Below are 23881 nucleotides of genomic sequence, written 5' to 3'. Positions count from 1 at the left end.
AATCCCCTATAGGGTCACTGGGTAATGTAGTCCTTTGTTGTCTGGGCTGGGGATGACGGAGGCGGAGCAAGGGGCGTACTCCTCGTCCTCGATCGCGTCAATCATGAGCACGGGGCGGGGCGGGAGGACCAAGCGCCCAAGTACGTCCTGCCCCGCCGGAAGTGAAGGTGCGGGTTCAGCCGCGGGCTCCGAGCGGGTGAGGCGCGCGGAAAGACCGGCGCCTAGAATCGGTGGGGGCGGGTGGCGGACGCCGCAGCTGGGGCCTTTTGAGGGGAGCCCCTGGGGCCTGAAGGGCGTTTGTCAGGCGGTACAGAAGGGAACCCGTTGGAGAGGGGAGAAGGGGGCGGGTACGCCCTGTCTAGGGGAGCATGTTTGGCGACCCGGAGTTCCCAAGTCGAGGGGGTAGGGGAGGGCGGGGTTCTGGACGGAGTGTCTTTTGGGAGGTGGCGTGGTCGGGCTGTTATTTAAGAATTGGCAGAGCAAGTGGGGTGGGCCTCGGTTCAAGATAGGAGTCGATTTAGAAGGTAGAGGGCCCAGGAGAGGGTGGGGTGCAGGAAGCTTGGGAGCGTTTGAATGTTTTGCGGGCCCAGGAGACCTCAAGGAACTGGATGAGGGGCCGACTTCGGACCCAATTTCATCCGATCCCTATCCTCCTGCCTCCCTGTTTCTGCAGCCCCTGCCCGGATGGCAGCAGTAGTTCTAGGGGGAGACACCATGGGCCCCGAGCGTATCTTCCCCAACCAGACTGAGGAACTAGGGCCACATCAGGGCCCTACGGAAGGCACTGGGGATTGGAGCAGCGAGGAGCCTGAGGAAGAGCAGGAGGAAACGGGGCCTGGCCCAGCTGGCTACTCCTATCAGCCCCTGAACCAAGAGCCTGAACAAGAGGAGGTGGAGCTGGCACCGGTGGGGGATGGAGAAGATGTAGTTGCTGATATTCAGGATCGGATCCAGGTACGGTGGAGGAGGCCCTGTTCTGGCCAGGTGAAGCTGGGATCCCTGAAGAGCTGGCCCTGAGCTGTCTTCTCTGGCTCTGCAGGCCCTGGGGCTTCATTTGCCAGACCCACCACTAGAGAGCGAGGATGAAGAGGAGGAGGGAGCTACAGGATTGAGCAACCACAGCTCTATTCCCATGGACCCGGGTAAAGAGAACATTTTTTCATTCTATATAATGATGGAGAAAAGGGACTGGTCAGACCCAGTAAAGGGAAGTCACAGAGGAACACCCTGATCCTGAAGTGATAGTTTGTAATCTAAGATTTTACAGACTTCGGAATCCAGGTGAAACGCTATTGTGCTAGACTTGGGTGGTGGGCAGGCTTGCCTTGAAATAACAAGATAGATTTGGTCGCCCTCCGAGCCCAAGGGTTATGGGTTAATTCAAGGAATGGGGAACAGAGCTGGTCCCATAGTTTCTATCCCCTGACTGTTCTCTGTGATTTCAGAACACGTGGAGCTAGTGAAAAGGACGATGGCTGGAGTAAGCCTGCCTGCGCCAGGGGTTCCGGCCTGGGCTCGGGAGATATCAGATGCCCAGTGGGAAGATGTGGTACAGAAGGCCCTCCAAGCCCGGCAGGGGGCCCCAGCCTGGAAGTGACTAGCCTGAGAGCTGCATTATCCCCTTGCATTCCAGGCCAGAACCAGCACAGGACTGAACACATCCCTGGTTGTAACGTCCATCTCCATCTTTCCCATCTCCCTTTCCACATCAAGGCAAATCAGACTTCTTCTCAGAGACCCACTTTATTCAGTTCTGTACATATGGGGACATCGGCCCAAGCCCAACCCATCTTAGCATGTATCACTCTGTGGAGAATAAAGCACCCTATGTACACAGCCAAAAGCTGCACTGCCTGTGCCCCTGGGACCTGGATCCGGCCCTCCTCAGCCCCTCACCCTTCCAAGGTGTCCAGCAGGGCAGGTGGGGGCCTGCCCATCATCAGCACCAACCAGGAAATAAACAGGTGCTGAGGGAGCCATGCTTGGGGCACTGTGCCCTGCTGCCTCCTGGCTTTGGGAGCCAACAGCCAGGGAAAACAGTCAGCCCCAGGGTGGTCCCTTCCATGTCTGTGATCCCAGGGCTGCTGCTCATCAAAGAGGGGGCACAGGGTAGGGTGTTTGTTCACCCCCTTCTCTTGGTCCGTCTGGGCCCTATATTCATCACCTGTGGTCCACAGCCTATGCTTTTCTCCTTTTGACCTCCCATGTGGTCTTGGTCAGGCAGGGGTTAAAGAAAATAATTCAGCCCCATCAGCCTGCACACTGCTGGGGCTGGGGACCTATTTGTGCCTGTTGGGGGTTGGCTCCCCTCCAGCTACTCCAGGGGCCAATGGGGCCTGACCTAACTTTGGTGAGAGTAATCTCCTGCTGCTCCCTATGTGCTTCAGGGGAGGGAGCGAAGGAAAGACACCTGGAGTTCAAAAGAGGATGAAGGGAAGGGGAGAGGAGCGTTATGTATTCCTGTGTGTATTTCTCAGAGCAGCCTCAGGTAGCTGTGGGGTTAGGAGCAGGAGGGGGACAGGCATCCCCAAGTTGTCTGAGTGCTGAGGATCTCAGTGCTCAGCCTGTCTGTACTAGCCACAGGGAGGCATGAACACATCTGGGGGAGAAGAGGGACCACTGTGTAAGGGTCCCCGCTTCAAGTGCTGCATCCCCTCCCTAGAGTAGCTAGAGAGGCACTGCCTTGCCCCAAGTCAGCCAGTGGGGAGCAGAGGGTGAAGGGCTAGGGCAGCGTCCCAGGGCTGAGTGGGCTGTGGCCCTGTGGAAAGACGGTGAGGGGGTCAGAGAGCCTCCTGGCTGGCAGTTAGGAATTCTTCCGCCCGCTTGTGTGCCTCCAGCGCCTTGATGGTGTACACATCCTGGGGCAGCTCTGACTTCCGCCGAAGCAGCACCTTCTCCTTCTTGATGTCCTTGAGCATCTGCGTGTGGGTACCGAGACAGTGAGGGATGCTAGTCAATTCCCAAGAGATTCTATGGTTTCCTTCCCTTATTCCTGGGCTCTGCTGCTCCCATCTCCTCTCGCTTCCAGAGCTTTTATTTCTGCTCCCTACTCCCTCTGTGCCTTCCCACCTGCACGGCCTCTGTCTCCACTGTCCTCTTCAGAAGCTGGATGTCCTCTGCCGTGGGGGTCTCTGTCTCCATTGAGTACACAGGAGGCAGTGGTGGAGGCGCTCGAAACATGGGATACTGAGTAAGGAAAGGAGAGGCACAAGCAGATGGTGAGAGCCACTTCAGAAGTTGGTGGACCTGTCTGCTTCGTGTTCCTCCTCAAACAAACCCTCCCTCGGCCAAACTGGGCCCTGGAGTTCGGGGCAGTGGCAGCAAAATCTCACCTGGGGATTAAGTCGGGCCAGCTCCTCAATCTTTTGCCACATCTCTTCCCTTTCCTTCATTCGGAACCGGCCCCTAAGGGAGCAAGGACAGGATTGGAGGAGGGGAGTGGGCTTGAGAGAGAACCAGAGGGACCCCAGGGGTGAAGATGGAAGCCCCCAGGTAGAGAGACACTCACTTCTGTTTCTCTGCCTTGTACTGTTGTGTGCAGTCATCAAACAGCTTCTGGTTCATCTCCATAAACAGCTTCAGGGCGTTGTAGATCAGTCCATGGATTGTCCTGCCGCCAGGAAGAAGGATCGGGTAAAGGAGGTCTTACCAACGCTGAGGGTGGTGCCAGGACCCCAGTCTGCTCTCTCCCAGGAGGAGTCTCTGCTAAGAGTTTTTGGAGACCTCTGCAGCGTAAACTGCTTTCTCTAGCCAAATCATGCGACTGGACTGGTATTTCAGGGGTTTTTTGTTTTTTTTTTTTTAAGATTTTATTTGTTATTTATTTGACAGACGAGATCACAAGTAGGTAGAGAGGCAGGCAGAGAGAGAGGAAGGGAAGCAGGCTCTCTGCCGAGCAGAGAGCCCGCTGCGGGGCTTGATCCCAGGACCCTGGAATCATGACCTGAGCCGAAGGCAGAGGCTTTAACCCACTGAGCCACCCAGGCACCCCAGCATTTCAGGGTCTTTATAGCTATTGGTCCGCCTGTCCGTCCTTCACCTCATCCCATACTCCAAGACCTACCTTCTTCCCAATGCTTCCTACCCTCTGGCCTACACTAATGGTCTCCCCGCAGCAGGGTGGACGGTATCGGCACCACAGTGCACTTGTGTTCAGCAGGAAAACCTCTACAACGCTGGATTCAGCACAGGCTACAAAGATCACATGGGGGGGGGCGCCTGGGTGGCTCAGTGGGTTAAGCCGCTGCCTTGGGCTCAGGTCATGATCTCGGAGTCCTGGGATCGAGTCCCGCATCGGGCTCTCTGCTCAGCAGGGAGCCTGCTTCCCTCTCTCTCTCTCTCTGCCTGCCTCTCTGCCTACTTGTGATTTCTCTCTGTCAAATAAATAAATAAAATCTTTAAAAAAAGATCACATGGGCTTCTCAGAGCACGCCATGAGGTCTCCAAAGCCGCCCACTATCTGGCCATAGAAAGGACACGAGCCTTGCTCTGCTGTATGGTATTACAGCCCTCTCACAGAGCTGTCCCCTCCCTGGGCAGGTCCTCAAGGGCCTATCAGTGTGCGGTGGGCACCAGCCCCCCTGCTCAGTGGCCAGATGAGGCCTGCTGGCTCTTTGGTTCTTCCCCACCCTTACGGGGTCCCAAACCAGAGCCCCACCACCCAGCCCTGCCCCAGCCCCGTACTTGTTCCAGTGGCTCTTGGAGTTCCTGTAGAGGGCAGGGAACATGATGGGGAGGACTCGGGCAGCATTGTCACTTATCAGGCTCATGATGTACTCATTGTTCCAGTAATAGAGGGCGCGCTCTGCCACCTGGTGGGGACAGGTGGGACTCAGCGGGGACACGGATAGCTCTGCTTAAAACCCTCCCCAATTTCTGGGAGGCAGGGGACGGGGATGTGCAGGTCAGTCTCACCTGGAAATGGGGGCTGGAGACACACTTGGCAAGCTGGCGGAAGAGTGGTTCCATCACTTTGCTGAACTCCGAAGGTTCAATGACATCCAGAATCTCCTCTAGCTCATTCAGGAACATGACTTCCTTGGGGCTATGGGTCTTGGGCCAGAACTTGAGAAGTCCTACAATCACCTGTGAGGAGGGCACAGGGATAAAATTCTCCCTCAACACCTGCCTGCCTCTGCCAGAAGTCTTCCAGCCCCCTCCCCCGACTTGGGTGGGCACTGCTTGGGTGGCCTCCCCTAACTGCTCACGTTTCTCTGACCGGGACCTGTTTCCTACGTATACATAGGCTCTACTCTTCCTTCAGAGAGGAAAGCGTGTCACCTCTTGGGTCACATCCCTCTTGAGCCCCTGCTTATGGCATTACTTAATAGGCAGACTGGCAAGTCTAACTGACAAGAAGAGGTGTCCTGGGGCTGGGAAGGGGAATTACCGGCTCCGTGAGACTGCTTTCCTTCTCCAGGAACTGTACCACGCAGTAAGCCAGCTGCAAAAGGTTGAAGCAGGAAGGAGGTGAGGTGCAGGGCCCAGGTCTCAGAGAGGTCAGGGACAGAAGCAAGAGCCCAGAATGGAAGAAGAGATGTACCGAGGAATTACCCACCCACTCCTGCCACCCCCATCCCAGCTGGAATATCTTCCCCTCCCTCTCTTTTCTCTGCTGCCAGAGTCAGGAATCATCAGGAGGAAGGCAGCTCACCTGAGGGTGGTAGACACTCAGGGACTTGACCTTGTGAAGGGGAAGCAGGACACGGATGAGGAACATCTTGTGCTCTTCCTTAAGGGGCAAGGCAAAGCCGTTGATGATGCTAGGAGTTATGGGAGGCTTGTTAGGACCAAAGGACCGGGTCAAGTTCAGCGCTCCAATCCCTCTAGCCTCCCATAGGCATGCGACCCCCACCCCACCTCTCACCTGCCAAGAATCTCTAGGAGCTCAGCAATTCCGTTGTGATGTTCTGTCTCATAGATGAACCTGAGGGAAGAAAGAAAGGCTCTCCTGATAATCCCTGATGTCCCTCCAGCACTCTGCAGAGTCCTCCTACCTCCCTGCTCCCACCCCCACTTAGCAGGGCTTGCTTTGCTCCTAAGCCTGACTTCTGGCCTCACCTGTAGAAGATGTGGTTGATCTGCCGACGGATATAAGCCCGGAGCCCCAAAAACTTGCCATAGATGCGATGCAAGATGGTCTTGAGGAAGTCCCGCTCTCGAGGATCCTCACTGTCAAACAGGTCCAAGAGCTGGGAGCCACCGAGGGGAAAGGCAGTTGAGTGAAGCAGGAGCCAGGGAGAGCTAGGGTGACATGGGGTCCTAGCCAGGGGACAGCTAGAGATTCTCTGGATGGGGGGCGTGGGGACAAGTCTCTGGCAAGCAGAGATATAGCTCTCCCCAGGGCAATGTCTGGATACGCACATTTACGTGCCCCACTGCCGGGGAAGAGGTAACTGTTGCTTGTTTCCTTCAGTTATGCTGGAAGCTTCCTGAGAGCGGAGAGGTTTGTTTATCCCTCCCACCACCACCTGTCCCTTTGTACCAGACCCAGCTGAAAGCCCATCTATTCAACATATGGAGAAGGAGCAGGGCTGCCTCAAGGGGGCGCAGGGCTAGAGTTCATGGACTAGAAGGAGGGCAGGACAGGGACTTCAGCAACTCACAGCAAGGACAAACTTCTGGTCGATATACTTCTTTGCTATGTTTGGCTGGAAATCAGGAGACTCAAGGAAACGTAAGAAGAACTCATACACGAGCTGTTGGGGGCAATGAGCATCCATTTAGGGGGAGTTCCCCAAGGTCCGGGAGATCCCCCCCAAGCTGCAGGTCCCCGAGCACCCCACCCCCTGTAGCCAGGCCAGACTGCCCCCTCCCTCTGATACCTGCAGGTGCGGCCAGGCGGCTTCCAGGGTGGGCTCATCCTCTTCTGGGTCAAACTCAGCCCCGGTGGGGTTTGATGAAGGTGGCAGCGTCCGGAAGAGGTTCACTGAAAACTGAGCAGTAGGACCCAGGTGAGCGCTCCTGTTGGGCTTCTCCACAGCCTCGGTCCCTCCCCACTCGCCCCATTGCCCCTTGCCCACCATGGTGACTGCCTCAGGGTAGATGGCCTCAGTGACAACATCGCGGCTATGGGTGATGTACTCCACCATCTCGTTGAGTCCTGCCCGCTTCACCTCCTTGAATTTGAGGTCACTGAGCGGATCTGACACAAAGTCAAAGAGGACGCAGCACTGGCGCAGCTTCTGGATAAAGAGCTCCTCCCGCTCCTGGGTAGGCGAATCTGGGGGTGGGGAGGCAAGAGTCACACTTTCTTCCCCGGCCCTTCACTGCCCTGTGCTACTCGCCTTACAGGGTTTTCCCCTACCCTGACCTGCCCCCCCACAATCCAGCCCCGGTGGAACTCCCTCTCATATTCTCTAGAATTTCCATCCCTCCAAAATACCCCAAAAGCCTCCATCTGCCAGTGCCCCCGGGACCCCCTAGGCCTGGTGTACCAGCACCCTTGACCTTTTCCAAGTACCTTTCAGGGCAGGAAGCTTCTGCAACTCCCGGTTTTTGCTGAGATTGAAGCGGGATGAGCTTTGCCGTCGCTCCTTCTTGACAATCTGGGGCCCTCCAGAGTACTTGATTTTGCTGAGCTGCGTCGGGGGTGGCGTGCTGTTGCTGGGACGCTTGTTGGATGATGGGGGCTGGGGCTGGGGCTGCGGCTGGGGCTGCGGCTGGGACTGGGCCTAGTCAAACAAGTGGCTGGTTGGAGTCGGCTCCCCAAGGTATGCCTCCCACCCTGGGCCACTGCCCATTCCACCCCCCCAACTTCCCCCCTCATCCATCTTTGCCTGTGCAGGCCTGGGCAGCCACCTAGCTGTCTCCCTCCCTGGAGCAGCTCCAGTCAGCATCAGAGATAGCTAAGGTCTATTATCCCTAGAAGAGAGGGATCGAGAAGCCTTGTCTTCCAAAATGATGCCTACTGCCTAGGCATCAAGAGCCTTCAAAATGCTTGTTCTGGTTCACGAACAGGCAAATCTAACTGATGAACTGATGGTACCAGAAGGCAGAAAAGTGGCTGTCTCTCCAGAGGAGGGCTGGCGGGGGTGTGGGCTTAACTAAGAAGGGCCCTGAGGAACATTCTGAATAATGGAAATATTCTCTTAACTGGATCTGGGAGGTGGGTCTTAGCGGAAACACAGGTGAAAAGTCATTAAGCAGCACATGTGAGATTAGTGTACTTTACTGCTTCACTGAGTCACATTCTTCAGTTCAAGGTTAAAAGAAACACCGCCCCCAATAAAAAAGTTCAAAGAAATTTATTCTTATGTCTCAGTAGTTTTAACTATGAAAAATATATCTTAAGAAAAATCCGGGGAGCCTGGGTGGCTCAGTGGGTTAAGCCACTGCCTTCGGCTCAGGTCATGATCTCGGGGTCCTGGGATCGAGTCCTGCATCGGGCTCTCTGCTCAGCGGGGAGCCTGCTTCCCTCTCTCTCTCTCTGCCTGCCTCTCCATCTACTTGTAATTTCTCTCTGTCAAATAAATAAATAAAATCTTTAAAAAAAAAAAAGAAAAGAAAAATCCTACAGGGGTGCCTGGGTGGCTCAGTTGGTTGAGTGTCTGGCTTTTGGTTTCAGCTCAGGTCGTCCTCTCAGGGTCCTGGGATGGAGCACTCAGTCGGGAGTCTGCTTGAAATTCTCTCCCTCCGCCCCCCATCCCACAAGCACATATGCACACTCTCTCTCACAAATAAATAAGTAAAACTTAAAAAAAAAAAAAAAAAAAAAGAGGGGTGCCTGGGTAGCTCAGTCAGTTAAGCATCTGCCTTTGGTTCAGGTCATGATTGCAGCGCCCGGGATCAAGTCCTGCACCAGGCTCTCTCCTCAGCAGGGAGCCTGTTTTTCCCTCTGCCTGATGCTCCCCTTCTTACCCTCTATCTCTCTGACAATAACAAAATCTTTAAAAAAAAAAAAAAGAAAGAAAGAAAGAAAAATCTTACATACAAAAGAAGGCTTTTGTGTACTTTCTTTACAGTGCTATTTATAAAAGCAAATAAATAAATGGATGGATGGATAGAAGCAAAATCATGGAGTTAAAATTATGTTTATAAAAACTATGTACTAAATGTAATCATACATGGTTCAGCTGTGGAAAACATTTACATAGTCATAGTAATTTGCCCCAAATTGGTGATAAGTATTTTGGGAGCATGGGAAATGTCTGTGTTAGAGATATAAGATGCTGAGGCCTTAATTTTCCATAGTAGAAAGTCAAGAGATAATATCTAACACTCGAAAATTAAAGAGGGGTGCTTGGATGGCTCGGTGGGTTAAGCCTCTGCCTTCAGCTCAGGTCATGATCTCAGGGTCCTGGGATGGAGCCGAGTATAAGGCTCTCTGCTCAGCAGGGAGCCTGCTTCCCCCCACTCCCTCTGCCTGCTGCTCTGCCGACTTGTGATCTCTCTCTCTGTCAAATAAATAAGTAAAATCTTAAAAAAAAAAGAAAGAAAGAAAGAAAAGAAAAATTAAATAACAAAAAGCAGTAAAAGAATCTTATTTGGAAGCACAGAAGTCAATTTCCAAGGAAAGGGGAGTCCAAAGGGGTCTCCAGAGAGCAATAGGAGAGCGGGGGGCTAGGCAGGCGCTGCTCTGTTCATTACAAGGCCAAGGGTACTACCTGACTTTCCTGACAATGTACATGTTGTCATGTTGATAAAAACTTTAAGATAGGGCGCCTGGGTGGCTCAGTGGGTTAGGCCGTGCCTTCGGCTCAGGTCATGATCTCAGGGTCCTGGGATCCAGGCCCGCATCCGGCTCTCTGCTCAGCAGGGAGCCTGCTTCCTCCTCGCTCTCTCTGCCTGCCTCTCTGCCTGCTTGTGATCTCTCTCTGTCAAGTGGATAAATAAAATCTTTAAAAAAAAAAAAAAAAACAACTTTAAGATAAAACAAAGCTGAAAACTATGTAATGACAGAAAATTGCTTCCTATGCTAAGGTAAATAAGGATAATGCAAAACTGTACAAGCAGAATGAGCTCACCCACATTGTACCACATGCACAAAACCAAAACCCAGTGCAGAAAGAAAAAACAAAAGCAAGTCCGCCACGGTGTTCATGACTATCTCCCATTGTAGCACAATGATACAGGACTTTTCGTCTTTCCTAAATGTTCTGCCAGCTGACCCTTACATATAATTGGAGAAAAACTGCTGATTTTTTAAGGCTGTCTCTCTACTTCCTCCCAGACACAGGTGTGGGAGCCCCACAAAGCCCATCTTCAGACGGCTACACACAGGTGTGTGGCTGTCCGCCCCCAGGTCCTGCCAGGTAACCACCTGCGGGGAGAGGGCAGAGGCGAAGCCACAGGACAACTTGCCCCCAGAGACTGCAACAGGACCAGAGGACTGAGGCCATGCCCAGCTGGGTACCCACAGGAGAAGCTGTGACCTTCTGTCCTCATACCTGCCATCCCCACTGGCCCTCCAGTCTCCTCCCCAAACTCTTGACTTCCTACCACAGGAATGGGAGAATGCGAAATCCTCTGGAGTAGGGGGAAGGGGAGGAGGACAGAAATGCTATGCTTTGCAGGCTCTGAATTTTTTTATAGAAACAATTATGTCAAGCTTGTGACCTATCTGGGGATCAGAGGAGAAGAGAGACATGCACTGGATCCAGCCTGGGGCAGGCCTGTGGGTCCAGGGTAGCTCATTACCTTTTTGGCCATCTGGCCTTCTCCTCCACCTGAAACGACCGCTCCACACACTAACCTGACTAGGGAAGTGCAAGGAAATGGGGCAAGAGCAGCCGCCATACTGTCTTCTGCTGTGACCAGCGTGCGGCCAGCGTGATTTGGGGCAGACTGTGCAAGGCGCCCTGGCGTCTGGGGTCTCTCTTCTGGCATATGGCGGATGGGTCATACCTCAGTGAGGGATAGGAGAGAGAGGCAGAAGGGTGGGAGACCAGAGCCTGGTGTGTGTCAGACACATCCCTGCTTCCGGCCTTAATTTCCCTGTTGTAAGAATAACCAAACCCGGGACGCCTGGGTGGCTCAGTTGGTTAAGCAGCTGCCTTCGGCTCAGGTCATGATCCCAGCGTCCTGGGATCGAGTCCCACATCGGGCTCCTTGCTCGGCAGGGAGCCTGCTTCTCCTTCTGCCTCTGCCTGCCATTCTGTCTGCCTGTGCTTACTCTCTCGCCCTCTCTCTCTGATAAATAAATAAAATCTTTAGAAAAAAAAAAAAAAAAAAAAAAGAATAACCAAACCCTTATCTGTGGAGCTTAGTGGTTGAGAATACAGATTCATGCTAAGACTGCCTGGGTTTGACTCCTGCTCTGTCATTTATTAGCCCAGTAACCTCCAGAAAGTCACACAGTCTGCCTGCCTCAGTCTCCTCATCTGTAAAGTGGGGATGACAATAGTACCTACCTCATAAGGTTGTAATAAGGATTTAAGGGAACATTATATGACTCACAGTTTTTATAAGAAGTGTCTTCTACTATTATCACGATTAATTATTTCCTATCCCTCGATTTTAGGAACGCAATCTGGAAATTCCTCAAACTAGCACACCTCAAAAGTTCCTATGGGCCCACTGTCTTCCCTGGTCTAAAATGGGGGAAACTGAGTGCACCTGGGTGGTTCAGTCAGTTAAGCATCTGACTCTTGATTTTGGCTCATGATCTCAGGGTTGTGAGATTGAGCCCCGCGTTGGGCTCCATGCTGGGCTTGGAACCTACTTAAGATTCTTTCCCTCTGCCCCTCCCTGCCTTTTCTCTCCCTCTCTAAAAAAAATAAATACCATGGGGGCACCCAAGAAAGCATTTCATCTTTCAAGACACATTTAAGTTCTACCCTCTTCCAAAAAGCCTTCTCAACTCCAACCCTGCAGTGTCCAGTCCCTTGCCCTTGACCTCTTGACACTACTTGTCTGTTTCACTGGTTCTGGGATCATCCCCAGTGATGTCTCTTGCTTGGTGTGTTCACATGTCCAACTAGGTAAGTTCCCTGAAAGCCAGGACCCTGGTTTGCACTCCTCTGCGTCCCCTCAGCACTGGCACCTAACAGTCACTCCATGAAGGTCTGGACGGTTGACTGACAGGGGGCCAAGCCCAGACCTTTCCTGTCCCAAGTTGGGACCTATCAGAACAGAACACTGTGTGGTGTCAGGAGCAGAGGAGAAGGGAAGAACATTAGTGATACCAGGGCCAAGGGCTCAGAAGAACAAAATTCTAAGGAAGGACAAATCTCTCTCTGTCCTCCCAGATTAAGACAGACTGCCAGCACCTCCATAAGCCTCACGCAGAGGAGAGGTCCAGGGAAAGGAGGCACTGGACCCAGAAAGGGAGAAGCAAAGCCTCAATCTTCTCTGTTAACAGAGAAATGAACTAATCTCCAAGTAAGGTTAAGAGAACAGAGGGCTGCATGGCTAAAAATCAAAGTTTAAAAAAAAAAACAGATTGATGCCTAAGGTCTCTTCCCTACTAGGATTGCATCACTGAAGGTGGGGGAGGCCTGAGAGCCGCTGAGCTCAGCCTGCCCCACCACAGCCCATCCCACCGGGCCACCCTGGTTTTGTAAGGACCCTTGGCTCCCAGGCCCCAGACACAAAAAGCATCTGACAGACAGCTGGTCCAGCCAGCAGCACCGGGCTGCCAAACGCCAGTGAGGCATTCCCTGGTCTTTTCACTCTTCCCTGGGAAACATACTTGTCAGAAGGGATGTAAGGGGCTGTGCCAGCGACCCACTTCATGTTCAACTCTTTCTCCTAAAAGCTTCAGATTTTTTTTTTAACACGTTTTTTAAAGATTTTATTTTTTAGTAATCTCTATACCTAACCATGGAGCTTGAACTTACAACCCCAAGATTAAGAGCAGCAGGCTTTCCTGACGGAGCCAGCCAGGCGCTTAGTTAAAGCTTCAGTTTTTTGTTTTTTTTTTTTAAGATTTTATTTATTTGAGAGAGAGAGAGAGAGAGTACACTAGATGGGGAGGAGCAGAGGGACAGGGACAAGCAGACTCTGTGCTGAGCTCAGAGCCTGAGGTGGGGCTCGATCCCATGACCCTGATATCGTGCCCTGAGCCAAAATCCGGAGTCAGACACCTAACTGGCTGAGCCACTCAGGTGCCCCAAAGCTTCAGCTTTTGACTCCTCTACTGACCCAGGCTGGAGGTGGGAAGCAGGTGAGTCCCCTGGAGAACCTTCTGCAACCCTCCCATCATGGGTGGACACTGACCAGAGGCAAGCCAGCCAACCCACTCCCTACCCCTTACTGGTTCCACCTGGTCCCTTCTGAGACTATGTCATGGCCAACTCCTCTGCCTGAGCTCCCTCTCCTCCCACCTCCAAGAAGCATTCCCAGATTCAGGCCTCCAGCAGTCAAGTGGGACTTCAAATTTAGGCACCAAGCTCACTTTTAATAAGAGACTGCAACTAAACCTGCCCACTCTGAACCAATCCCAGTCCAAACTGATCTTAACACAGCCACCATTAATAACCAAACTCAAATATTTAAACCTGAAGCAGGAGACAGAAATACAAATTAAGCACTACAGAAAGTATTATGGCATGGGGTGTCTGGGTGGCTCAGTCATTGTTAAGCGTCTGCCTTCAGCTCAGGTCATGATCCCAGGGTTCTGGGATTGAGCCCCAGTTCGGGCTCCCTGCTCCACAGGAAGTCTGCTTCTCCCTCTCTCTATCAAATACGTAAATAAAATCTTCAAAAGAAAAAGAAAGTAAGAAAGAGAAACGCAAAGATTAACATCACTGCTTTTTTTTTTTTTTTTAATTTTATTTTATTTATTTATCAGAGAGAGAGAGGGGGAGAGAGCAAGCACAGGCAGACAGAATGGCAGGCAGGCAGAGGCAGAGGGAGAAGCAGGCTCCCTGCCGAGCAAGGAGCCCGATGTGGGACTCGATCCCAGGACGCTGGGATCATGACCTGAGCCGAAGGCAGCTGCTTAACCAACTGAGCCACCCAGGCGTCCCAACATCACTGCTTTTGCTTAACAAATTAACTAGTCAAATAAAGATCATTTTCGTATAAAAGCCCCAAGACCGCAGGGGCATTCTCTCCTCTCCAGAGCTCCATCTAGCTGCGCTTCATTATTTTCTCCCTTCATTTATTGACTAAAGTCATGCTAAGCCTTAGAGATTAAAAGGTGGCCCCTGTCCTCAGAGAGCTCACAGTCCAGTGGGCGAGACCAACACGCCAGCAGCTCTCAGGGGAATGAAAAAGCAGAGAGGGCCACCATGGATCTGGGAACACAGGCTCTGGCTGAACAATTAGCAAAGACACTCCTGCAGGCGTGACTTCTGACTTGGCTCTCAAAGGACACACGAGTTCAGCAGGCAAAGAAAGAGCACAGGAAAATAAAGTCGTCCACGCCAGCGGAATCTCATCAGTAAGGGCCCAGAGTCATAAAAGGGCTTGTATTGGAGGATGGGAAGTCCAGTGGGGCTGAGAAACCAGGAGGGGAGCAGGAAGAATGGGGTGGGGCCAGCTCACAGGGGTCCAGAGTGTGAATCTGAACTGTAACCCCTAAGCAGTGAGATGCCAAGAGAGCTTTTTTTTTTTAAGATTTTATTTATTTATTTGACAGAGAGCACATGCACACAAGCAGGGGGAGCGGCAGCAGAGGGAGAGGGAGAAGCAGGCTCCCCATTGAGCAGGGAGCCTGATTTGGGACTCAACTCCAGGGTCCTGGGACCATGACCTGAGCCTAAGGCAGACACTTAACCAACGGAATCACGCAGGTGCCCCAACAGAGCCTTTTTTTTTTTTTTTTTTAAAGATTTTATTTATTTATTTGAGAGAGAGACAGTGAGAGAGAACATGAGCGAGGAGAAGGTCAGAAAGAGAAGCAGACTCCCCGTGGAGCTGGGAGCCTGATGCGGGACTCGATCCCGGGACTCCAAGGATCATGACCTGAGCCGAAGGCAGTCGTCCAACCAACTGAGCCACCCAGGCGTCCCCCAACAGAGCCTTTTAAATTCAGGATTGATAAGATAAAAAAATGTTTTTAGGGTAACAACTCTGGGTACTGGGAGGACAGGCTGAAGTGGGTAAGATTGGGATAGTGTCTTCCTCCCTCTGTCCCCACTCCCAGAACTCAGGATGGGGCACAGGATATAAAAGGGTCCAGGGCAGTGAGCTGTTCTCTCCATAGACAGACCAGGAAGGACTGCTGCCTTTAGCAGTGGGTCAAACGGGAGCCTGACCCCATCTCTCAAGCTCCTTTCCACTCGAAGACTCTTCAATAACCTCAGAACCAGCCTATCATGTCAGTAAGAACCCGGGAGAATTGGCTCCTGGGCCACACCACACCAAGTTGCATTCTAGCTCAACTGTTTACTAGCTGAGTTAACCTCACTAAGTCTCAGTTCCATCTGTGAAATGGGATGATGATGATAATGGAATGACCTCAGGGGAGTGTTGTCTAGATTAAGTGAGATTAAAAGATTAAATGCAGGACACCTGGGTGGCTCAGTGGGTTAGCTGGGGTCATGACCCCGGGGTCCTGGGATCAAGCCCCGAATCGGGCTCTCTGTTCCCCACGGAGCCTGCTTCCTCCTCTCTCTCTCTTTGCCTGCCTCTCTGCCTGCTTGTGATCTCTGTCTGTCAAATAAATTTAAAAAAAATTTTTTAAATAAATAAATAAAGTAAAAGATTAAATGCAAGCAAAGGTCTGAGGACAGAGCCTGGGAAATTGAACAGTGTGTGTCCTCAAATTCAAGTCAACCCAACACCTGTGACCACGACCTTATTTGGAAACAGGGTCTTCGCAGACATAATCAAGTTGGGGTGGGCCTTAAGTCCCATACAGCTGGTGTCCTCATAAGAAGAGGGCAATGCAGGGGCGCCTGGATGGCTCAATCAGTTGAGCCTCCGACTCTTGATTTCGGCTCAGGTCATGCTTTCAGGGTCCTGGGATCAAGCCTGGTGTTGGACTTCCCACTCAGAGTCGAGTCTGCTTATCTCCCTCTCCCTCTGCCACTCCCCCTGATTGCATGTCCTCTCCCTCACAAATGAATAAATAAATCTTTAAAAAAAAAAAAGAAGAAGAAGAAGAAGGAGGAGGAAAGGTGAACAGAGAGACATAGAAAAACAGGGAAGAACCCTATGTGAAGACTGAGGAGGAGATTGGAATGATCTATCCATAAGCCAAGGAACAGCAAGGACTGTTGAAAACCACCACAAGCTAGGGAAAGAGGCATGGGAGAGACTCTTCCCTGGAACTTCAGAAGAACACGGACTGCTGACATGTCAATTTCAGATTTCTGGCCTCCAGAACCATGAGAGGATCAATCTCTGTCTTTTTTTTTTTTTTAAGATTTTGTTTATTTATTTGACAGACAGAGATCACAAGTAGGCCGAGCAGAGAGCCTGATGTGGGATTGTAACCTGAGCCAAAGGTAGAGGCTTAACCCACTGAGCCACCCAGGCGCCCCAATCTCTGTTATTTTAAGCCATCTCGTCTATGGGCATGTGTAATGGCTGCCCTGGGACCCTGACACACAAGTAACTACTCAATAAAATAAATGGTGGCTGCTATCATTATTAGGATCAATTGAAAAGGCTCTGGCAAATGCATGACCCAGGGTAAAAGAGCCCCAAACTCTGCACTAGAAAAAGCAAGGGAAGGACTGTGCCAAACGGCTTTGGAGGACCTGAGCCTGGCAGCCCGGCCCCCAACTCTTCCACCATCCCTCTGCCCAGGGCCCCATGGGGACAAGCCTGGAAAATCATGCACAGTTCCCGCCGCTGCCTCCTACAGGGGAGCCCTGGGCAACGTTTCACAGAACAGAGCCCAAGGCGAACTCAGCACTCTCCTCTTTCAGAAAGGCCTTGTTCATATCGACCCCACTGCCTTTAACCCATGTTTCCAGAAAGGCAGTGGAGAGAGATCCCCACAGTTGGTCTCAGCATCTTTCTTAGCCTGTTTGAGCTTTCATTTTCCTACCTATGAAAGGAGCTGGTTAGACTCTAAGGTCGCCTCCAGCACTTTTCTGAAGTTGACTGGTTTGCTTATTGGTCACTAATGCATTCAAATACAGGTACTTCTGGTGTGCCAGGCCCTTCAGCATGGGAGGGGAGCCTCACAGAGCTCACTGCTGACACGAGGGTTCAAACTGATGAATAATGAATTTACATCAAATTGTTTAACTACAGCTGTGGTTCATCGCTGCCCTGACCACGTCCTGTCCGGGAGGGATAGGGGGAGGTGGTCAAGGAAGGCTGCTTTTAGGACAAGACATCCAGTCTACCCAGTAACCAAACAAGTGGGAGTTAGGCAAGAGATGAGAACGGCCCTCTAACTATTCCTTTCTGTCCCTTTAAATCCTGTCTCTAAGTCCCTCTTGCTGCTTTGAATGTCAGTTGCCAGCTCCCAGCCACCTTCCCTGTGGGTCCCACAGATGTCACCATTCCTAAAGGGGAGACTGAGCCCAGAGGAGTGTTGCCCAGGAGCGCTGACTGATTATTTATTAAGAACCAAGTGCATGAGGACACCTGGCTGGGTCAGTCAGTAGAAGCATGTGACGCCTGATCTTGAGGTCGTGAGTTCAAGCCCCACATTAAGTGTAGAGATTACTTCTTTTTCTTTCTTTTTTTTTTTTTTTAAGATTTTATTTATGTATTTGACAGAGAGAGAGAGAGAGAGCACACGTGCGTGCACAAGCAGAGGGAGTGGCAGGCAGAGGGAGAAGCAGGCACCCCGCTGAGCAAGGAGCCCAGTGTGGGACTCAATCCCAGGACCCTGAGATCATGACCTGAGCCAAAAGCAGATGCTTTACTGACTGAGCCACCCAGGCATCTCTAGAGGTTACTTTAAAAAAAAGTTAATAAATACAAATAAAAACACCCCCAACCTCCAAAAAAAGAACCAATGCATGAACATAGAGGTACGTGGAAAAAGCAATGCACCAGCTCCAGCACACCCAGCTCCTCCCCTCAGAGTCCACAGTCTGGTGGAGAGAAACACATGTTGGACAAATAGTTACAACATCAAGTGATAAGGCCTATCCTAGAGACACGCTCAGATTACTGCATAAGTGCAGAGGAAGGAGGAATTCATATTTTGTGGTCCCCACCTCCCTTGTTTGTAAAATGGGAAAAACCCACCCTGCTTCTTCTGATGACTTAAGTGAGACTTAAAATGATGGTCAGCAGTGTGAAAAGTGCTTGGATCTCTTTAGAGGTGATAGGGACCAGAAGTACCCAGAAAAAGCCAAAACCAGGGTTAACCCCAAATACTTGCTAATCGATGTCTTCTTCCCAAAAAACTCACAAGCTGTACCTATAACTGGAGAGCTATTTCCTGTTGTCCTCCAACCCTCTGAACAGTTCAGAACAGGACAGAACAAGCAGAGAAAGCAAGGATCACCAATTTCTGAGTAACACAGGTACTTGCTCAACGTGTCCCAGGGCCTGGCCACCATCTTGAGCATCTCACTTTGCACACTCCTGAACTTTCCTGGACATACTCTGGACTTAAGTCTCTCCACCCTCCAGTGCTCTTTCGGCTTGCCATTTATGGCTTTACAGCCCTAGACTGCCAAGCTGTGCTGACCTCTGCTCATGTCCATCCTTTAGCAGCTCCTCTACAATCAGAACCAAGGGCAGTGGGCCCAGCCCTGTCTGCAGTGTGGGGAAACCAGCCTCTCCCCACCCCCCTGCCCTACCCTGAGCCTTGCTGAAGCCACTCGTCCCCCACTGAGCACCCGCGTACTTTTTCCCCTTCTCCCCAGCCCCTGATACCCTTAGCTTGCTGCCTAAGGAGAAGGGAATTCTCATCACTCACAGTTGGTAGACAGAGAAACGACTTGCATGGGAGCTAATGGGGAGTCTGAAATCCTGCAGACTCTCTCTGCTCTACACTAGCCACAGGGAAAGGCTCCCAAGGGCAGCTACCTGGCTGGACTGTCCAAGTCCCTCCCAGGCTGCGGAAATCCTGTCCCTTCTGCTGGGATAACTCCCAGCCCCTGAGATCCCTCACCCACTGGGCATCAAGCACATGGAGCTGGTGCCCGCCCCGTAACTAGGGCCCTATTCGTGATCATTACCTCGTCGGTGCTCTCGCCTCCACCATCCTTGCTTGAGCTGCTGGGCTTGGCGGTGCCTTTGGCAAGCTTGGGGGGCTCCTGAAGGGGGAAGATGGAGGTAGTCAGCAGGTGCAAGGGGGAGAGAGTGGCCTCATCTGGACCCCTTAAGTCTGTGCTGTAATTATCTTCTGTCCAACTGAATCAGTTAATCAATTGGAACCACGGAGCATGTACCCTGTACCCAGGCCAGTGGAGGAGGGCTGGGGATACACAGAGGGAGAGTCAGTCCCTCCACACAGTCTGGAATCTGGTCAGGAAGACACTGTGAAGACAGGATAATTAAGTAAGATAGTGTTCTGTCACCTCACATGGCTGGTGTAGGAGTTGGGGCCTGGGAGGGCCTCTGTCTAGGAAGAACCAGGGGGAGGGGCTTGAAGGAGAAGCACCATAGAACAAGATACTCAGCCTGGCTTCTGGCTATATTGGGAAGGAGGAGCCAAGGCTCTCACGCTGGAGGGGAGGGAAACACCACCCCCCCCCCACCACCAAGGCCATCTGCAAAGACCTGGAAGCCTTTTTTTGGGAAATTACAAATCACACCCAGACTAGAGGGTGCTACTGGCCTAATCAGGTTTAGGAACTCTCCCAAGAACTCCCCGGAGGACAAGCACAGAGACAGAGGGACCAGGGTAAAACCCTGACCTGCCACAAAGACCAGCGCTAGTCTGAAGTCTCCCTCGGGAACTGGGCCGCTGGCTCAGAGCTCTGGCCTGCCCGGCGTCTCTTCCTATGCTTTGGGCCAAAAAAAGCAACTGCACAGGGACAGGACGGGGAAAATGTGAAAAAGACTTGGGGATTTAGGTCTGATTGCAAGCTCAACACAAATCATCCAAGTGCCAGGGCTGTACCCCCTGACCTTCCATCCAATTAACAGACAGAGTGTGGAGTGCTTGGCATGGGGGAGGGGGGAGAGCGGGAAAGGGCCCCTGTACTTGGCACTTCACGGGGCTGTTTGGCAAGATCTGGTTCACTCGTGAGCATCAGACTTTGAGAGGGACAACGACAAATCCTAGGTTTTCTTCTGGCGAAATACAACCCATACTGGGAGTGGGTTCAAAAGCCTGTCCTGAGAGCAACAGCTGCAAGGCTGGGATGGCTCAAAATGGGAGGAGTCCCGGCGGTGGGTGAGCAAAGAGGGGGTTTGACGAATAAATGAAGAGCTGCATGCGAACTAAAGCAGCGACTTGTTCTATGTGGGTCCGGGAGCCCAAGAGCCATGGGATGAAGTGGCAGGAAGACAGGCTGAGGTTCTGAACGAGAAAGAATTTTCTCCTAGAGCAGCAGCACAGAAACTGGCTGCCTCATGGGGCTGCAAGCTCCCGGGTCCCGAGAGCCTTCCAGCAAAGGAGCATTCCTGACTCCTCTAAACCATGGGCAGAAGGGATGGGAGCCCTAAATGCAGACTCAGTCAGAGGAAGTCACTTCCAGCTCCGAGATTCTGCCGCTCGAAGGTGCCTGAGCCCCTTCAGTGACAAATGTTAAGTCATAGGGACTATGGGGGCACAGGGATTTCTGCGAGAACAGAGCTCTGTGTGGGCTGGAGGAGGGGGCAGGGAGGAAGAGAGCCCTTCCCAGGTGTGGAGCAGCTCAACGTGTCACAGGGCGCGCCTCCTTGGGGCTAAGCACCCTCTCCTCTGACCACCGATCAGGCTGGGCACACTGACCCCTCGCCAAGGGGCCAGGGAGTATGGCTCAGAGCATGGGGTATGGCGCAACAGGACGAGGGGGTGCAGGCACAAGTCACTGAGGTGCCTGCACGTTCCCCAGACATGGGCCACATGGACAAAGCTGACCCATCTTTGCATGGGTTTCATCTCTCTGCTCCACCGCAAGCTCCTTCTCCTTTTAGCACCCCTCCACCAGCCCGACTGCTCAAACCTATCAGGGAGTGCTCCTTAGAGAGATCCCAGCTGCCTGCCTGCGTGGGCGAGTGTGGGGGCATGGGGAAGCCACGCCCACCACCCGTGCTCCCTGGCTCCTGCAGAACAGGGGGAGTGTGCACACGGCGGAGCACCCCAGCGCACCCCAGAGCGCCCTACAACAGTCCAGTGTCAAGTGCCACCTGCACGGTGGTTCGGACCCCACACTATGTTTCGGGCCCAAATCTTACTAGCTCTATAATCATAAGCAGGTGAACCACGGTCTCTGAGCCTCAGTCCTCAGCTTTTAAGTGACAGCAATCAAATGATCTAATCCCCTGGAGCAGTGTCCATGCGGCACGTGAATATCCCAATGTTAGCCAATGGTATGACTATTATCAAAATCGAGAAGGTAGAAAGGAGCAGGGGCACACGACCTTGGAACCTAAGAGGTATGTTCCCAGATCAGAACCTGAGGGAAGAGAAGGGAAGCAAATCACCTTGAGGGATTGACTCGGTACCCATCTACTGAGTGCCTACTGTGTGCAAGGAAGCTGGCCAGCCAAAATGGAGCTTAGTTATTATCTCAAGGGGGAAGTAAAGATTTGTTCACAATTAATTGTAGTCCACAGGAACACAAAAAGACCACAAGGGACCTATCAAGTGTTCTGCAAACCCAGGGGAGGAGGGAGAGCTCCCTCCTAACTGAGGGCTCAGTCAGGAAAGGCTTCAGGGAGGAGGCTGTGAAGGATGACCAACACTGGGCCCAGCAGAGATGAAGAACGAGGAAAGGGGAGGGACCCAAACTATAGATCCCCACACACCCCTCCTCTCTGTTCCCACCCCATCCAGGCAAACCTCAGTCACACTGTCCCTCCACCCCCTCCGGACTTGTTAACACTGAAGGAGGCCAAATGCAACTGGAAATCAAGAACAGAAAGTTAAACCTTAAAGGGAATCAAAAATGCCTGGCTTTGTGCACCCCAATTCCGCCAATACTCTTTCTCAGCCAAGTACTATGGTCAAATATCTATGGTCCTAGCAAGTCTAAGAATCTTCTCAATCATCTAGTAGAAGGCTTTTTGTAGATGGGACAGTATCTGTTCCAACAAGACTAAAAAATAAAGATGGGTGGGGACCTCACCAGCTTCCTCTGAATTCCACACCCCTCCACACTCCTTGACGGAGCCCCTTAGTCTCAGGCGCGGCTATGTGTCATTCACAGCTCCACTGCCCAAACCACCTCAGCAGGCCCACTCCCCAAGGACACAGGGCCTAAGTGCAGCACACTAACCTGCCAAGCCCAGGACCCCAGAAGCTTCAGTGCCTAGTACACCATCACCAGCCCTCCATTCAGAACCTCTGTCCCTTGAGGTTATCGGGACAACCCAGAATCACACTTGCCTGCCAAATCTCTGAAAGCCCCAAGATAAAGAGTTGAACTGATAAGGTCAGGGACGGCAACCCAGCAACCCAGCCCACTGGCGGGCAAATGAAAGCAAGACACCTCTGGGGTCATAAAGTGGCTGAGCAGAGCACCAGACTAGAGCCAGCCCCCCCCCCACGAGGGGCCAACCCCAGGAGAGGAGAAGCTGGGGGAGGCTGGAACTGGTATCCTAGCATCCTCTGTGTGAGTCTGTACCTCAAAGGAACCACACCTCTGAGTCAGACCTCAGCAACAGCAGGAAATAGAAGGTAGAGAAAGGCAGGGATGAAGAACAGGGGAAGGCAGTATGGAGGTAGAAGAGGAAGGTAAAGAAGGCTACATCAAGAAACAGTCTGTATCAGGACACCATGAGAAAGTCAAGGGTGTCCAGGGGCGGCTATCTGGCCTTTGGGGTAAGACGGAAAACTAATCCAATAGTAAGGGCAGATTCCCAATTTGAGGGTACTGTAGCTCAGGAAGGCAGGAATCCACCACTGGTGCAAAATTGGAAAAATGCAAAGGTTATCCTAAGATCAGGAATAAAAGGAGGAGCTTGCTCAGAGTAGGAAGGGTAACTGACTTAGGATGAACCTGCAAGTCGGTTGACGCCTGATAGGGAGGCTTTGGTACAAAGGAGGCCTTTAAATCAAGAGACCTCCTATTGCAGCTGGGCCTCCAAGCAGGCTGTGTGACCTTGGCCAAGTCCCTTCCCTTATCGGGGCCTCAGTCTCCTCATCTGTATCACTAAGGATTGCACTGAATGCACTCAGAGGTCCCTTCCAGCATTGACGTTCTGAGGTTCCATCAACAGAAGGAAGGGCTCAGTTCTGGCTTACAAGTTTGTGTGTGAAGGAAGAACTAGAGGGAGGGGCCTAGGCCAGATTTGGTGGAGGAGAGAGAAAGCAGAGCAGTTCTAGGTCAAGGAGCTTCGCGGGGAGGGAGAAGGGGCTGTAGGGGACGGTGGAGAAGGCCGGCCCAGGCCCAGGCCCAGGCATGTAAGAAGAGAAGGGGCTGCGCGCAATGGGGGGCGGGGGGAGGGAGGTAGGCTGGAGGGAGGTGCAGTCTCAGATGAGGGGCTGTCCCAGACGGGTAAACGGGTGGGAAGGGGGGGAGGCGCTGGTGGAGAAAAAGCAGGGGAGTGACCTGGGAGTGGGGCAGATCTGGAGGGAGGTGGTTACCCAGGGCCGGGGGTAGGGGAAGGGAGGAATGGATGGAGGTGTACGCGTGGGACTCCATCCCAGGCAAGGTGAGGGAGGCTTCCCAGCTGCGGCACAGGCTGGGGGTGCGGCCAGCAGCGGGGGTGGAGAGCTAGCCCCGGGAGTCCTGCGGGGGCCGGACGGGAGGGTCAGTCTGGGGCTGTCCCGGGCCTGGCTCGGCCTCTCCCAGAGCTCCGCGCAGGCCCGGAGGCGGAGGCGCGAGGAAAAGGGCCCACTCACCTTCTCCTTCTTCAGTTTATAGGGCATCTCGGCCCGTCCGGACCCAGCCCGGCTCCTGCGGCCCCGCTCCGGCTCCGGCTTTACTCGGCCGCACTCGGCCCGCTCGGCGTCTCTTCGCCACCGCCTGCGCGCTGC

General features: G+C 52.6%; 2 protein-coding genes across 5 annotated transcripts; one reads left to right on the top strand and one right to left on the bottom strand.

Annotated features, from left to right (window-relative positions):
• Positions 1–110: 110 nt before the first annotated feature.
• MEA1 (male-enhanced antigen 1) lies at positions 111–1843 on the top strand. Of its 4 annotated transcripts, none has more exons than XM_044251125.1 (4): positions 111–167; positions 674–954; positions 1040–1142; positions 1446–1843. In XM_044251125.1, exons 2-4 carry the CDS (start codon positions 685–687, stop codon positions 1595–1597), a joined length of 525 nt encoding a protein of 174 aa, XP_044107060.1. In that variant the 5' UTR covers positions 111–167; positions 674–684; the 3' UTR covers positions 1598–1843. The 4 variants fall into 4 exon arrangements, with proteins under 4 accessions (XP_044107060.1, XP_044107071.1, XP_044107078.1 ...); XM_044251136.1 differs by having other exon boundaries at positions 117–196; XM_044251143.1 differs by lacking the exon at positions 111–167 and adding an exon at positions 173–230.
• PPP2R5D (protein phosphatase 2 regulatory subunit B'delta) lies at positions 1728–23881 on the bottom strand. The gene is made up of 16 exons (XM_044251071.1): positions 23747–23881; positions 18987–19064; positions 7463–7673; positions 7023–7222; positions 6825–6935; positions 6606–6698; positions 6061–6191; positions 5867–5926; positions 5654–5762; positions 5390–5443; positions 4915–5085; positions 4684–4811; positions 3509–3610; positions 3333–3405; positions 3070–3186; positions 1728–2918 (listed from the first exon to the last, which is right to left on the bottom strand). The coding sequence occupies exons 1-16, from the start codon at positions 23771–23773 to the stop codon at positions 2781–2783; spliced, it is 1803 nt and encodes a 600-aa protein (XP_044107006.1). The 5' UTR covers positions 23774–23881; the 3' UTR covers positions 1728–2780.

This window comes from Neovison vison, chromosome 1, assembly GCF_020171115.1.
Source record: "Neovison vison isolate M4711 chromosome 1, ASM_NN_V1, whole genome shotgun sequence".
NCBI classification, from domain to species: Eukaryota; Metazoa; Chordata; class Mammalia; order Carnivora; family Mustelidae; genus Neogale; species Neogale vison.
Note: the sequence above shows the minus strand (reverse complement) of the source record. Positions and strands in the feature narration are given on the sequence as shown.

What these genes read in the sequence shown, in the direction of transcription:
- MEA1 (XM_044251125.1), top strand. Translation starts at nt 685, where the DNA reads ATGGCAGCAGTAGTTCTAGGGGGAGACACCATGGGCCCCGAGCGTATC. An exon ending in ATATTCAGGATCGGATCCAG is followed by an intron (nt 955 to 1,039) that starts GTACGGTGGAGG and finishes CTGGCTCTGCAG; the next exon opens with GCCCTGGGGCTTCATTTGCC. An exon ending in CTCTATTCCCATGGACCCGG is followed by an intron (nt 1,143 to 1,445) that starts GTAAAGAGAACA and finishes CTGTGATTTCAG; the next exon opens with AACACGTGGAGCTAGTGAAA.
- PPP2R5D (XM_044251071.1), bottom strand. Translation starts at nt 23,773, where the DNA reads ATGCCCTATAAACTGAAGAAGGAGAAG. An exon ending in ATCAACCACATCTTCTACAG is followed by an intron (nt 5,927 to 6,060) that starts GTGAGGCCAGAA and finishes TTCTTCCCTCAG; the next exon opens with GTTCATCTATGAGACAGAAC. An exon ending in TGGCCCGACTTAATCCCCAG is followed by an intron (nt 3,187 to 3,332) that starts GTGAGATTTTGC and finishes TTCCTTACTCAG; the next exon opens with TATCCCATGTTTCGAGCGCC.